The sequence below is a fragment of the Vulpes lagopus genome, chromosome 21 (genome assembly GCF_018345385.1).
Source record: "Vulpes lagopus strain Blue_001 chromosome 21, ASM1834538v1, whole genome shotgun sequence".
In the NCBI taxonomy this organism is placed as follows: domain Eukaryota; kingdom Metazoa; phylum Chordata; class Mammalia; order Carnivora; family Canidae; genus Vulpes; species Vulpes lagopus.
Window position 1 is genome coordinate 25,293,860 of NC_054844.1, and position 16,928 is coordinate 25,310,787.

The following is a 16,928-nucleotide window of genomic DNA, read 5'->3' on the forward strand; positions in this document are numbered from 1 at the left end:
GTAATATTGTATGTCAACTATATGCATATAAACTTTTTTAAAAGTAGGAATATAGTATAAAATACTATTAAAAATAGTATTAGTATTTAAAGATAGTATTAGTATAAAGTATAAAATATATGTTATATATATATAATATATAAAAAGTAATGGTATAAAAATAGTGTTAGTATTTTTTTTAAAAGTAGGAAAATAGTATTATAGAAATGTATTAATAAACTAAATGCTGTTTTTCTGGAAAAAAATAACATGTATTATCTTCACCATTGAGAAGTGACAATTTGGTGAGGAAAGACAATATCAAAATATCGAAGCATATCCTTTCAAAATGAGTTGTAGAAAAGCAGAATTAACTTTCAATTCCTAACACATGGTCTCATCTAAATAAGAGTATGTGGAGGCTGAAAGTAAATTGGAAGATTAAAAATGAAATCTTCACTCTTTATGAGTCACCTTCTAACAAAAATCTACTACATGAAGGCTGAATTGTTTCCAAAGAACAGATCTTTTCATCCAGAACTAATTAGTCCCACTAACCCATATTTCCTTTTGTTTACAGAAAGCCCTCTGCTTTGAATATACTTCTACTGACATAGCAAACTTAAACTTGATGGAACATAGCTAATTATGGGGCAGTACTCCCATACTCACTAGGGAACATACAAATAAAGACCCTTAGAGCTTTAGGTTTTGATTTTGTGAAAAGAACATTATTTTGGCAGCCTAAAGATGGTCCATTAATTATTTTAAAGGTTGGGAAGTAGGATTGAAATGTGGAGATCATGCTTCCTAAAATGAGAGGCAGAAAATTCTTTATTTTTGTTTTGAACTTATAAGAGGGAAACAGTGTGCTTGCTTGAGTATGTTGGAGGATTGGAGGTGGGTGGGAGGGTCTGGTATTATATATACCAGGGTGAACTACGGTTTAGTGTTGTAGTTTTCCTATTGGTTTGTGATTTATTGTAAGAAATTCCCCACATTTTTCTGTGGAGACAGATACTGCTCTGTCACTCAAAATCCATTGGATTGAAGTCTGCAAACTGAAATTGGAATTAATCTCGTGTTGTCTGGTAATCCTGAATTGTTCTGATTAAGAGAGTCCAAGCCTAGAAGTTTTCAAGTTCCATAAATCAGAAACTTAATTCCCAAGTGGTCAATAATCATTGATAAAATTATTCTCCCCACTTCTTTATTGTGAAATGTACTGTAACTTACAGAAGATTGTAAAAATCCTATGTGTATATTAAAGAATTTTAAATATTTGTGAACTCACACCTGGGTTAAGAATTAGAACATGAATTTCTTAGAAGCCCCTGTGTGTCCATCACTGATGGCATCCAGATGTAGCTTTTCTTCTCCCAAAGAGAATTCTGACTTTGCTTTTCTGTATGGTGTGGCAAGCTCTATTGATATCGGTTTTATTTATTTATTTATTTATTTGTTTGTTTGTTTGTTTGTTTGTTTGTTTTACTTACTTTTGAACTTTCTCTAACTTTTTTTTTTTTTTAAACCATGCTGTGGGGTTCCTGGGCGGCTCAGTTGGTTAAACCTGAGACTGTAGATTTCTGCTTAGGTCATGATCTGAGGTCATGGGATCAAGCCTCCTGTCGGGCTACACTGGGTGTAGAGCCTGCTTGGAATTTTCTCTCCCTCTGCCCCTCCCTCCTTGCTCATGTACACCTGTTGCAGTCTCTCAAAGAAAAATTTTTTAAATTAAACATAAACGGGGCACCTGGGTGGTTCAATCGGCTAAGCATCTGCCTTCAGCTCAGGTCATGATCCCGGGGTCCCAGGATCGAGCCCCACATTGAGCTCCCTGCTCAGTGGGGAACCTGCTTCTCCCTCTGTTTGTGCGCCTTCTCTGTCAAATAAAATCTTCAAAACAATAAAAATTAAAAACATGCTTTATGTTTTTAGCTGTGACTTTTTTTTGCTCAGAATTACTAGTTTGAGATTCACACGTGTTGATATCAGTACTTCATTCATTGTTACTGCCATTAGTATTTCATTTAGTAATTAAACCATCCGTCTGTTGAAGGAAATTTAGTTTCCAGTTTTCTCCGATTTTTATTTTTGCTGTTCAGTTACAGGCAGTGCTGCTAATGCATTTCTGGCATGTGTCTAATATGCATGGAGTTTCTCTATGTACCTGGGACTGGAATGCTGAATCATATATGCAATATTCAACTTTATTAGGTAATACGGAAATAGCTTCCAAAGTGATTGGAGCACTTTACGTTCCCACCAGTACAGGATAAACTTCTCATTCCTTTACATCTTCACTTACACTTGGTGTCCTCAAACTTTGTATCCATGGGATGGATATATCACTAGAGTTTACTTTGGATATTCCTAATTACTAATGAGATTATCTTTTTTTTTTTTTTTTGAGATTTAGTATCTTTTCATTTGCGTATTGACTGTTGAAATTCTTTTGTAGGGTGCCTGGTGTCTTTTATCCAGTTTTCTATTGGGTTGGTCTTTTTCTTATTGATGCAAAGGCATTCTTTATGTGGTCTAGGTATTAATCTTTTGTTTATATGTGTAACAAATATCTTTTCCCAGTTTGTGACTGACTTGTGGTTTCATTTTCTTTGTGGTGTCTTTTAGTCAACATTAACTTAATTTTAAGATTGTATTGTTCAATCTTTCCTTTATTATTTCTACTTTTTATGTTTTGGAAAGTTCTTTCTCCACCAATATAATGAAGAAATTGTCTCCTCTAGAATCTTCTCTGTTATATTTCTACCTTTTACATTTAGGACTTCACTCCAGCTGGAATTGGTTTTTATATTTGGTATAAGGTAGGGGGTTCAATTTTCTTCTTTTCCGTACAGAAAGCCAGTTGGCCCAGGACCAATTATTAAAAAGCTGTTTTCCCCACATTGATCTGAAATTCCACTTCAGACGTTTAGCAGGTGTCCACATATACGTGTCTGGGCCCCATCTACTTTTCCTTTGGTTTTTCTGTCCCCACAAGAATACCACACTGTATTATATGGCTTTGTAATGTCCTGATATCTGATAGAGCAAGTCCTCTCACCTTTCCTTGGCTATTCATGACCCATTGTACTTCCATGTGCATGTTATGTTATTTGTGAAGTTCTACCAGAAAAAAAAAATTTGAGAGGAATTGGATTACATATCTATTTTAGGAAAATTGGCGTCTTTATGATATTGAGGCCTCTATTCCATTAGCAATGGCATATCTTTCCATTTACTTAGATCTTTTTTAATGTTTATATAAATTTTTATAATTAATAAAGATCTTATATACTTTTATTATATTTATTCTTTGGATACTCTTTTTTGAGATTACTGTAAATTGTATCTTTTTTTTTTTTTAAGATTTTCTTAATTTGAGAGAGACACAGAACAAGCATGAGCAGGGGAAGAGCAGAGGGAGAGGGAGAAGCAAACGCCCTGCTGAGCAGGGAGCCGGACATGGGGCTCGATCCCCAGGCACTGGGATCATGACCTGAGCCGAAGGTAGATGCTTAATTGACTGAGCCACCCAGGCACCCCTTAAAAATCATTTTCTTAGTGTTTGTTACTAGTGAATAGAAAGACAATTGATTTTTATATATTGACTTTATATACAGCCAACTTGCTATACTTTCTTATTTTAATAATCTGTTGATTATTTTGGATTTTCTATATTATTTCTCAGTAATAGCAAAAAACAATTTTCTTCCTTCCCAATTCTTATATCTTTTTTTCTTTCTTACTCCACTGGCAAGTCCTCTACTATAGTGTTGAAAAGGGGTAGTAATAAAAGGTGTCCTTGTTTCTGATTGTAAATAGAATGCTTTCCATACTTCCTCATTAATATTTCTATATTTATTGAAATGATCACATTTTCCCATTAGTTATAAATTATATTAATTGATTTACTGATATTAAACCAGTCTTGCATTCCTGAAATAAAACTATCTTGGTCATGATGGGTGATTCTTTGTATACATTTCTGAATTTTCCTAATATTTTTGTATCTTTGTTCACAAATGAGAGAGGCCTATAGTTTTCTTTTATTATACTGCCATTGTCAGGTTTTAATTTTGAAATTATGGAAGCTTCATAAAAATGGACTTGGGGCCAATGTATTCCTTTTTTTGTATATGTTGGAATAGTTGCATAAGAAGGAATATGGTGATATTCAGGTCTTTATTTCTTTTTGCTTCAGTTTCTGTTAAAATTCTCTAGAATTTTTGCATTCATCTAAAATTTCAAATATTTAGAATGTTGTTCATGAGATTTGTACTGTCTTTAAAATCTCTAGAACATCTAAAATTATAACCCCATGTTCATTCATATTTATTTATGTCATCTTTTTTTCTTAAAACGTCTTGCCAGAGTTATTACAATTTTCAGTGTTTTAGAAGAATCTATGTTTAGCTTTTTGATATGCACTTGTTTGTATTGTATTTCAACACTTCTGGTATTAGTGATTTCTTTTCTTTGAATTCTTTGAATTTATTTTACTGATCTTTTTCTAGTTTCTTAAAATACAGATTAGGGGGATCCCCAGGTGGCTCAGAGGTTTAGCACCTGCTTTCGGCCCACCTGCTTTCGGCTCCAGGATCCTGGAGTCCCGGGATCAAGTCTCACATCAGGCTCCCTGCATGGAGCCTGCTTCTCCCTCTGCCTATGTCTCTCTGTCTCTCTGTCTCTCTCATGAATAAATAAAATCTTTTTAAAAAATACAGATTAAAATTGGGGCACCTGGGTGGATCAGTTGAGTCATCGTGGACAGGGAGGCCCACTTTTAGACTATAGGGTACTCTGATTTTTATATTTCATAAAAAATTTAATAATTCACACTTTATACAAAAAGGATTTTATTATCGTATTTTGCAACTTAGGGTTAAAAATATCCACATCTTTTGATGCTATTCTGGGATGCTATCTAAATGAAATAACCAAGCTTTATGTACCACGGTACGTATTTGTGATAGTTAAAACAAACATAGATTGTAATAATAGAAGAATATTTAAGTAGCAGGGCACCCTGGTGGCTCAGTCGGTTAAGCGGCCAACTCTTGATTTCTGCTCAGGTTATGATCTTGAGTCCCTCCGTCAACTCCACACTAAGTGGAGACCCTGCTTGGGACTGTCCTCCTTCTGCCCCTCCTCCCTGCTTATGCACTTGCACACTCAATGAATGAGTGAATAAAATCTTAAAGAATGTTTAGCTATGACACATCTACATGATGGTATATTGTACAGCCATTAGAATCACTTATAAAGAATTTGTAATAGCACTATAAAGTTACCACAATGATTTGTAACTAAAGTAGAATATACTATACACTATGATTTCTTTTTTTTTTCAAAGATTTTATTTATTTATTCATGAGAGACAGGCAGAGAGAAGCAGACGCCATGCAGAGAGCCCAATGTGGGACTCGATCCCGAGACTCCAGGATCATGCCCTGGACTAAAGCCAGGTGCTTAACCGCTGAGCCACCCAGGCGTCCCTGTACACTATGATTTCAATGACTTTAATAACAACTATGGAAGAAATTCCAAAGGGAAATATCTCTAAATGATAACATCAGTTGGTGACATTTGATTTCCCTTTCTATTTTTTTGTGTTTTCCCTATTTTCTGCAATTCTTTTACAATTCAATGAGGGAAGTCAGCTTTAAAATATGGACTAGTAAATACATTTCTAACTAGTATTTGAGTGTCCATAGTTTGTCTTTCATTCTATGTTGTCATTTAGTTGATATTTTTAAAATATCACGATAGAAAAACCATTTAGAATGTGTGAGAGGGATATGTATAAAGTAAAAGTTAATGTTAAAAATAGATATCCTGGGATCCCTGGGTGGCGCAGCGGTTTGGCGCCTGCCTTTGGCCCAGGGCGATCCTGGAGACCTGGGATCGAATCCCACGTCGGGCTCCCGGTGCATGGAGCCTGCTTCTCCCTCTGCCTATGTCTCTGCCTCTCTCTCTCTGTGTGACTATCATAAATAAATAAAAAAATTAAAAAATAGATATCCTATTATGCTTTATCTCTCATAGACAGGATACTGATAGACGAGAACCAGTGCATTTCTCCTGTGGTTTCCAGTCATATGAGCCAATGGACAAAACCAACAGCTCTTGGATCCCACAGCCCCCATGTGATAGAGTTCCCGAGAAAACGAAAAGGAAGTGATTCAGACCCATCCCAGTAAGTGAATTTATTCCTCTAACCTCATGAAATCTTTCATTCTAAGGAATCATTTAAATCATTATTTTCAGTTATATGGTAATATTTGGATAGGGGCAATTATTTACCCACCCAACTGCTACTTGTCACTGACTAATCTGTAACTTTTCCATCCAGCTTTGAAGCTTATTAGATATCTAGAGGGGTCAGCTGGAGTCTGAAAGATATAAGGTTAATTTGCTTAAAATTTATGGTCACAGCAATTGCTTCCTAATCGAATTGCTTAACCATGAGGAAAACATCTTCCTGCATGTTTTGCTAAAATACTAAATACCATGTTGCTTTTTCTTATTCATCATTTATATAAAAACCAACCCTTGATCAGCTGTGGCCAGTTAAATCATATAAAACTCTTGTTTTCCATGTTCATTAAGCCAGGTAATAAAGTCAGTGTTGAGGATACTTGCCATCTCCTTGTTTCTTTTTGTTGCTTAATGCAGCTTGCAGCCCCAAATATTCTTTAATAAACTCCCCAATGCCAGAGTTCATATAATGAAAATGTTAAGACAAAGTAAATATTACAATCCAGAGCAATCCATTTTAGACTAGTATTTTACATAAATATGAAAGTTGATGGTAGTTCTCCAAGAATGAAGGGAAAAATTTTGCATAGGTGGACATGGTGAGGACATAATGAAATAAACCAGCTCTTTTTAAATCTCTTCTCCCCAATATACTTTATAATTTAGCTAAAACTCTGAAGACAGCAAAATCAGTGTTATTCAAGTGTAAGTACCAATGTACTACCCAAGTCACATATAAATGATTTGAAGGTTGTCTACTGTTTAGGGTTGTCTGTATTCTCTTAGACTCTTCCATTAATGTGAATAGTCATAAATAACTACAACTGACTAAGTGATTGTCTAGAACCGTTTGCTGTTTTACATCCTAAATTATCAGTTTAGAGTCCCTATTCAGCTCAAGCTCAAAGTGATTTTAAGTCCTTCTTTTTCTTCAGAATCATAAGCACCGTTGTTATTTCTTAGTATTTAAGTAAGATTGTGGCTATTGAAGTGGAGCAGTGAGTACTAGAGGTAGCAGTTTTATGCCACATAGGGGGCATGGTTGAGACCTTACAGTGGTTTGGGAGTGAATGGGAAAATGGGGTCAGTGGTAGGGGAAGTAATAGAAACATCCAAAGTACTGACAGATAAAGATTTTTTGGGAAAAGACAGCACTGAAGATTAACCAATTGCCCACATTTTAGAAAATGAGGAAGCTAGGATGCAAAAATATCAAGTGGCTTACCTAACATTACACAACTAGTCAGGATGCCTGATTGTTAGTGTGGTGCTTTCTTCATTACACCCTGCCTCCTATCTCTCTGCACCTGAACAGAGTAGGGTACTTTTAGCACATAAGGAGAATCATGCTGTCCATTTCCCAAAATGTATGGGTAGGGGTGACCTAAGACATCCTTCCTTCCAGGTCGGGAATCATGACAGAAAAAATGGTGGAAAAGCTCTCCAAGAATCCTTTTACCTATCTTCTTTCAACAAGGATAGAAATATCAGCATCTAGTGGCAGCAGGTAAGTCCTGGACTTCCATTCAACATATAATTTCTCCTTGAAGGTGTATAATGGCAGTAGACAGATATTATACACCCCACTGATTTGCTCATTATCTACCTTAGAGCTTCTCTGTTTTGCCCCAATCCTTCTGTCATTTCACCATTTTTCATTCCACTAATGAAATGATGGATGTTTTTACAAAATACTGATTTTGTAGCATCTTTCCCAGAGACTCGGGGCATGAAAGCTAATCAGTGGATATGAAGTTGATTTAACTGGTGGAGCCTCAGAATATTGGGTATCTTTTTGAACAAAGAAGAATGTATGAGAATGTTTACCATTTCTGCAGCACTCTTGGTTTTGAATGGAGAGCTGGTTCTTTTAGAGGGTCATTGATGAAGATTCCCTGGAATGTAGTCATTAAATACTTCTTGAGTACTATGTGACACCCAGTAGACTAAGAGGGAGATAAGACAGATAAGACAAAAGAAACATGTACAACTTAGGAAGATACAGATAATTATTATTAAACATTATGATAACTGCCATAATACACACCTTGGGTACTGTGGCAACAAAGACAGTTGGGCATTTAAATAAGATTGAGATAAGGAGGAAAGGACAGTTTCCTGCAGAGATCAACTGAAACTAAGTTTTAAATGAAGAATGGAAGTAAGTTATTCAGAGCAGGAATAGAGGAGGTATTTTTAGGTAGAAGGAAAGACTGCAGAGGCATAGGGCATGAAATATGAAATAGCACTCTGCTAATCAGGAAACAAGTGGCTGGCACAATACAGCAGAGGGCATACATAGATGGGTGATCATGAGACTTGGGAGATGAACATGGACTAGGTCAAAGAGATCTGTTGAACTAAAGAATGAGAGATTATCTGCATGCAGTCAGGAAAACAGAAGGATTTTAAGCATGAGAGGACTTGATCAAATTATGTTTAAAGAAAAATTGTGGGCCTTTGTGCTTTTCTTATTTGGTAAAGTATATATAACATAAAAATTGCCATTTCAACCATTTAAAAAATATTTTATTTATTTATTCATGAGAGACAGAGAGAGAGGCAGAGACATAGGCAGAGGGAGAAGCATGCTCCCTGCGGGGAGCACAATGGGGGAGCTCGATCCCAGGATCACACCCTGAGCCAAAGGCAGACACTCAACCACTGAGCCACTCAGGCATCCCTCAACCATTTTTAATGTACAGTTCAGTGGCATTGGTTACAGTCACAATGTTGTACAATCATTACTACTTCCTACTTTCAAAACTACTTTATTACCCCAACTAGAAACTGTGCATTAAATAATAAAACAACATACTTCATCTCCTTCAGTCCTTGATAACCTGTGGCCTATTTTCTAGCTCCATGATTTTGCCTATTCTAGATATTTTATAGAAGTAGACTCATGCGGTGTTTATCCTTTTGTGTCTGGCTTATTTCACTTAATGTATTTTGAAATTTCATGTATATTATAGCATATATCAGAATTTCATTCTTTTTATGGCTAATATTCCATTGTATGTATGTACCACACTTTTGTAACAATGTTACATTAGTATCAAGTGTACAACATAGTCAAACTTCTCTTCTCTATACATTATGCTATGCTCACCACATAGCTACAGTCACCATACAATGCAATTACTGTATCATTGACAGTATTCCCTATGCTGTGCCTTCTATTCCCATGACTTATTCATTCTGTAAGTGGAAGCCTGTAACTCCCACACCCCTTCACCCATTTTGCCCACCCCCACCCTCCTTCCTTCTGGAAGCCGTTAATTCTTTGCATCTATAGGTCTGATTCTGCTTTTTGTTTACTCATTTGTTTTGTTTTTTAGATGCCACACGAGTGAAATCATGTGGTATTTGTCTTTCTCAGTCTGAAATTTTCACTTAGCACAATACCCTCTTGGTCCATCCATGTTGCTGCAAATGGCAAGATCTCATCTATATGGCTCTGTAATATTCTGTGTGTGTGTGTGTATGTGTATACTATTCTTTATCCATTTGTCTACTGATGGACACTTAGGTTGCTTCCATATCTTGGCTGTTGTAAATAATGTTGCAATAAACACAGAGATGCATGAATCTTTTCAAATTAGTGTTTTGATTTTATTGGGTAACTACTCAGTAGTGGAATTATTGGATCATATGGTATTTCTGTTTTAAATTTTTGGGAGGAAACTCTATACTGCTTTTCACAGTGGCTGTACCAATTTATATTGCCACCACAGTGCATGAGGGTTCCATGTTCTCTACGTCCTCGCCAGTACTTGTTATTTCTCATCTTTTTGTTTTTAACTATTTTTACAAGTGAAAAGTATTATCTCATTGTGGTTTTGATTTGTCCTTCCCTGGTGATTAGTGATTAGCATCTTATCATGTGTCTGTGGATCATCTGTATGTCTTTTGAAAAATGTCTCTTCAGGTCCTCTGCCCATTTTTAAATCAGAGTGTTTGGTTTTTTTGGCATTGAATTGTATAAATTCCTTTTTATTTTGGATATTAACCCCTTATTAGATATGTCACTTGCAAATAGCTTCTCCCATTTAGTAGGTTGCCTTGTTATATTGTTGGTTTCCTTTGCTGACAAAGGCTTTTTATCTTGACGTAGGTCCGATAGTTTATTTTTGCTTTTGTTTTCCTTGTCTTAGGAGATATATCTAAAAAAATATTGTTACAGCCAATATCAGAGAAATTACTGCCTGATTACTCTTCTAGAATTGTTATGGTTTCAGTTCTCACATATAGGTCTTTAATCCATTTTGAGTTTATTTTTGTGAATGGTGATAGAAAATGGTCCAGTTTCCCCAGAACCATTGGTTGAAGAGACTTTCTTTTCCCCATTGCATATTCCTGCCTCCTTTGTCATAGATTAATTAACCATATAATGGTGGGTTTATTTCTGGGTTCTTTATCCCATTGATCTATTTTTGTGCTAGTCCCATACTGTTTTGATTATTATACCTTTGTACTTTATCTTGAAACTATGATACCTCCAGTTTTGTTCTTTTTCAAGATTACTTTGGGTATTCGAAGTCTGTGGTTCTGTACCAATTTTAGGATTGTTTGTTATAGTTCTGTGAAAAATGCTCTTGGTATTTTGATAGGGATTGCATTGAATATTTAGATTGCCTTGGGTAGAATGGATATTTTAAAGTATTCTATTCCGTGAACATGGAATATCTTTCCATTTATTTATGTCATCTTGAGTTTCTTTCATCAGTGTCTTACAGTTTTCAGAGCAGAGGTCTCTCACCTCCCTGGTTAAGTTTACTCCTAGATATTTTAGACTTTTGGGCACTCTTGTGAATGGGATTGTTCACTTAAACTCTCTTTCTGCTAGCTTGTTATTAGTCTATAAAAATGCAGTGGATTTTGGTATATTTTGTATCCTGCAACTACTGAATTAATTAGTTTTAGTAGTTTTTTGATGGAGTCTTTAGGATTTTCTATATGTAGAATCATGTCATCTGCAAATAGTGACCGTTTCACTTCCTCCTTACCAATATGATTGCCTCTTATTTCTTTTTTTAGTCTGATTACTGTGACTAGGACTTCCAATACCATGTTGAATAAAAGTGGTGAGTGGACATCCTTATGGTATTCCTCATAGAAGAAAAGTTCTTAGTCCTTCACTACTGAGTCTGATGTTGACTGTGGTTTTTCATACATGGCCTGTATTGTGTTGAGGTATGTTCCCTCTAATCCTGCTTTGTTGAGAGTTTTTATCATGAATGGTTGTCGAATTTTGTCAAATATTTTTTCTGTGTCTACTGAGAAGATCATATGATTTTTTTTTAAAAAAAGATTTATTTTAGAGAGAGATTGAGAGCATGAGCAGAGGGAGAGGGGGATTGCCTAGTGAGCAGGGAGCCATATGTGGCTCAATCCTTTGACCCTGAGGTAATGACCTGAGTGGAAATCAAGAATCAGATGCTTAACTGACTGAGCCACCCAGGCACCCCAAGAAGATCATATGATTTTTATCCTTCATTTTGTTGATATGGTGTATCCTGTTGATTGATTCGCAAATATTGACCCATCCTTGTATCCCCAGAATAAATCCCACTTGATCATCTGAATGATCTTTTTAATGTGTTCTTGAATGTAGTTTGCTAATATTTTGTGGATGATTTTTACAACTATGTTTATCAGAGATATTGGCTTATAGTGGGGTTTTTTTGGTGTGTGTCTGATTTTTGGTATCAAGGTAATGCTGGCCTCATAGAATGTATTTAGAAACTTTAGATTTTTTTGGACTAGATTGAGGAAATAGGTATTAACTCTTCTGTAAATGTTTAGAATTCACTTGTGAATCCATCAGGTCTTGCTTGTTTGCTTGCTTATTTATTATTTGTTTGGATGATGATGATGATGATGTTTGTTTGGATGATGATGATGATGATGATGAAGAAGAAGAAGAAGAAGAAGAAGAAGAAGAAGAAGAAGGAAGAAGAAAGAAGAAGAAGAAAGAAGGAGAAGGAGAAGAAGAAGAAGAAGAAGAAGAAAACAAGAACATGAGCAGGAAGGGGGAGAAAAATCCTAAGCAGGCTCCACACTCAGCATGGAGCTCAACATGCGGCTCAATTTCATAACTCTGAGATCATGACCTAAGCTGAAATCAGAAGTCAGATGCTCAAATGACTGAGCCACCCAGGTGTCCCTGGTTGTTTTTTATTTTCAATTTCATTACTAGTAATTGTTATGTTCAGATATTCTCTTTCCTCCTGATTCAGTTTTAGAAGATTGTATGTTTCTAGGAATTTATCCATTTCTTCTAGCTTGTCCAATTTTTGCTGTATAATTGTTGTAGTATTTTCTTATAATCCTTCCATATTTCTGTGGTGTTCTTTTCCTCTTTAGTTTCTAATTTTATTTATTTAGTTTCTAATATTTTCCTTGATGAGTCTGGCTAAGGGCTTATCAATTTTGTTTATCTTTGCAAAGAACCAGCTCTTGATTTTATTGACTTATTTTCTTTCTGTCTGTCTGTCTCTGTGTCATTTATTTCTGCACTAAACTTCATTATTTCCTTCCTTCTTCCTTGAGCTTTCTCTTTTTCTAGTTCTTTTAGGTGTATGGTTAGATTGAGCTTTTTTTCTGGGGTTTTTTTGTTTGTTTTTGGAGCTAGGTTTGTATTGTTACATATTTCCCTCCTAGAACTGTTTTTGCCATGTCCCAAAGATTTTGGACTGCTTTGTTTTCATTTTTCTCTATATGTTTTTTAAATTTTTTCTTTGATTTCTTTTTGACTCCTTGTTAAGCTCCACAAGTTTGTGGGGTTTTTAGGGTCTTTTGGTGATTGATTTCTAAGTTTCATACTGTTGTGGTTAGAAAAGATTTGTGGTAGATTTCAATCTTAAATCTATTGAGACTTGTTTTGTGGCCTAACATATGATCTGTTCTGAAGAATGTTTCATGTGCATTTAAAAAGAATGTATTCTGTTACTTTTAGATGGAATGTTCTGTATATGTATGTTAAGTCCACCTGGTCTAACGTGTTGTTCAAAGCCACTGCTTCCTTATTTTCTGCTTGGATGAAATATCCATTGACCCACTGTGTGTTAAAGTCCTCTGTCATTATTGTATTATTGTCAATTTTTCTATATTCATTAATGTTTGCCTTATGTATTTAGGTGTTCCTGTGTTGGGTACATGGATATTTACAATTATTCTGTCCTTTTGTTGGATCAATCCCTTTATCATTATATAATGGCCTTCTTTGATTCTCGTTACAGTCTTTGTTTTAAAGTCCATTTTGTCTGATATAAGTATTGCTACTCCAGATCCAGATTTTTTTCCCTCACTTCCATTTGCATGGAATATTTTTTTCTAGGCTTTTACTTTGTCTATGTGTGTCTCTAGGTCTGAGGTGAGTCTTTGGTAGACAGCATTTGTTTTTCTTTTTTTTATCCATTCTGCCACCCTTTCAATTACAGCATGTAGGTCATTTACATTTAAAGTAATTATTGGGGGGCACCTGGGTGGCTCAGTGGTTGAGTGCCTGCCTTTGGCCCAGGTCATGATCCCAGGGTCGTAGGATCAAATCCCACATCAGGCTCCTTGCAGGGAGCCTGCTTCTCCTTCTGCCTATGTCTTTGCCTCTCTCTGTGTGCCTCTCATGAATAAATAAATAAAATCTTAAAAGAAATAAGGTAATTATTGTTATGTACTTATTGCCATTTCATTATTTTTACCTGGTTGTTTTTGTAGTTCTTGTACTTCTTTTCTTGTTGTCTTTGTGATTGGTAAGTTTTGGTAGCATGTTTGGCTTTAAGTTAAAACACATCCCCCTCCCCCCCCCAAAAAAAAAACTTTATTTCATCCTGTCCTTCATGTTATCCATATATGCTGTTGTATTTTATATCTTTATTCATAATTGTCTAACATCTAATTATGGCAATTTCTTTTCTACTGAAAGAAGTTCCTTCAACATTTCTTGTAAGGCTAGTTTAGTGGTAATAGAATCACTTTTGGGGGAACTTCAATTCTGAACAATAACCTTGCCAGGTAGAGTAATGATGGTTGTAGGTTTTTTTCCATCAGTACTTTGAATATATCATGCCACTTTCTTTTGGCCTGCAAAGTTTCTGCTGAAAACTCAGGTGATAGCCTTATAGGGTTTTTCTTGTAGGTAACTTTTTGCTTTTCTCTTACTGCCTTTGAAAGTCTCTATTTATTTTTTAAGTAGACTCTATGCCCAATGTGGGGCTTGAACTCAGAACCCCAAAATCTATCTTTAACCTTTGACATTTTAATTATGTGTCTTGGTTTGGACCTCCTTGGGTTCATCTTGCTTAGAACTCTGTGCTTCTTGAACCTAGGTATCTATTTCTTTCCATACGTTAGGGAAGTTTTCAGCTATCATTTCTTCAAGTTTTTTCCCTTTTTCTCTTGCTGCTTCTTCTAGGTCTTCTACATGAGAATGTTTTTTCCCTTGATCCCTTAATCAACCTTCATTTGTTTATTATTATTTCTCTTTTTGTCATTCAGCTTGTGTGCTTTTCATTAGCTTATCTTCCAGATTGCTGATATAGTCTGCATCCTCTAATCTGTTGATCCTCTCTAATGTATTTTTGTTATTGTATTCTTCACCTCTGACTGGTTCTTTTTTACATTTTCTCTCTATTGAAGGTCTCACTGAGTTTGCTCACTCTTCTCTCCAGCCCAGTGAGCATCTTTATGATTGTTACTTTAAATTCTTTATCAGGCTTATTATCATCTCTATTTCATTTAGCTCCTTTTTCTGAGGTTTTGTCTTATTCTTTCTTTTGGAACAAATTTCTCTATTTCCCCATTTTGCTTGACTTCCTGTGTGTGTGTGTGTGTGTGTGTGTGTGTGTGTTTTAAGATTTTATTCATAAGAGACAGAATGAGAGGCAGAGACATAGGCAGAAGAAGCAGGCTCTGCAGGAACCTGATGTGGGACTTGATCCTGGACCCTGGGATTACACCCTGAATCAAAAGCAGACGCTCAACCACTGAGCCACCCAGGCATCCCCCTGTGTGTGTTTCTATGAGTTAAGCAGAATAACTACTCCTAAATTTGTTTTTAAGATTTTATTTATTCATGAGAGACACAGTGAGAGAGAGGCAAAGACACAGGCAGAGAGAGAAGCAGGCTCCATGCAGGGATCCCAATGTGGGACTTGATCCGGAGACTCCAGATCATGCCCTGGGCCGAAGTCGGCGCTAAACCACTGAGCCACCCAGGCGTCCCTCTACTTCTAAATTTGAAGTACATACATTCTTATGTATGGTCATCCCCTACGTGGATCTTATGTAGATCTTGGAGACTTTCACTGGCTGGAGATGTGGCGGCATGGGCTGGGGTGTCCCAGGACTCTCCACACAGTGGGCACCCTGGTAAGACAGGGTCAGTGTTTTCCCTGGGTTCTCCCTGCAGCAGGTGCTCTGGCAGGATAGCTAAAGCTAGAGTGGCTGCCTGTAAGGATATCTCAAAGCTCTACACCTAGAGGGAACCTTGGCCAGATATTTGAAGCTGACATGGGTATTATTCAGAGTATCCTGGGGGCTCCCCACACAGAGGGCACCCTGACAGGACAGCTGAAGTGCATATAAGCTCGGATTTCTGGAGGCACTATTTGTAGTGGGTGCCCTAGTGCAGTGGCTGGAGCTGAAGCAGTGTGTGGACCAGGAGACCCCTGAGCTCTTTGTACAGAGGGTGTCCTGGTAGGATAGCTGAAGTGGGTGCAAACAGGTATGTTCTAGGACTCTGTTCAGAGAGTGCCTTGGAGGGGTGATGGCTGGAGCCAAGGCAGGGTACATGCCTGGGAGGGAAGGGGTGTTGGGTATTCTGCACAGGGGTTGCCATTTATCCATTCACCTGTTGGTGGGCATTTAGGTTGTTCCTATCTTTTGGCTATTGTGAATAATGCTATTATGAACATTGATGTACAAGTATCTGAGTCCTTGCTTTAAACTCTTTCCAGTATATACCTGGGAAAATTGCTGGGTCATATGATAATCCTATGTTTAATTTTTGAGGAATGGCAAAACTGTTTTCAACATTGGCTATACCATTTTACACTCATACCAGCAATGTGCAAGAGATCCAGTTTCTCCATATCCTTGCTGACATTTGTTATTTTCCATTTTTGAAAAGAATATAGCTATCCTACCAGGTGTGAAGTGGTACAGACTTACATTTTCAAAGAATCACTGTGGAAACAGCATGGAGGATGTGCTGAAGGGGGAAAACCCAAGAGGCAGAGAATATAGCTGAGAAGTTCTTGCTAGGGATTGTTTTCTGACTATTGGTCTAAGAGAATGGTCCTGGACAGCAGGGCATGGAAAGGGAAGGACATATTATGATACGTTTAAAAGAGAATTGCTGATTGTTGGTTAAGGAAAGCAGGAATACAAGAAATGTTCAAATTTTCTGACTTGGTTACCTATGCGGAGCATGGTATCATACACTGAGATTAGGAGGTAGATGGTGAATTCAGTTTTGGACACAATGAAAACATGGTTATTTCTGGGATCTCCAACTGGGCACTTGGATATGAGGTTCTGGAACTCAAGGTTGAGGCCTTGTCTGGAGATATAGATGCATATATCATTGATGTTCAGAAAGCCATTGCAGTGACTAGCATGGATGCAATCCTTGGGGGAAATATATGGAGTGGGAAGACTTGGGGGCTGAGCATGTACTCTGGGGA

The 16,928-nt window shown here is 36.6% G+C and overlaps 1 protein-coding gene across 8 annotated transcripts in view; it reads left to right on the forward strand.

The window, feature by feature from the left end:
* Positions 1 to 16,928, forward strand: part of ARNTL2 (aryl hydrocarbon receptor nuclear translocator like 2) — a 112,894-nt gene that overhangs the window by 32,028 nt on the left and 63,938 nt on the right. For 3 of the 8 annotated variants that reach the window (XR_005984864.1, XM_041736076.1, XM_041736078.1), the window contains exons 2-3: positions 6,032 to 6,178; positions 7,646 to 7,747. The exons of 1 other annotated variant lie outside the window; for it this stretch is intronic. Coding sequence is in view for 6 of the 7 variants with exons in the window: in XM_041736076.1 (XP_041592010.1) it covers positions 6,032 to 6,178; positions 7,646 to 7,747 (249 nt within the window). In the remaining variant the exon portion in view is untranslated. Of the gene's footprint in view, positions 1 to 6,027; positions 6,179 to 7,645; positions 7,748 to 11,291; positions 11,437 to 16,928 lie in introns of those variants that run through there. 4 more of the 8 variants (XM_041736077.1, XM_041736081.1, XM_041736080.1 and 1 more) reach the window with 2 other exon arrangements.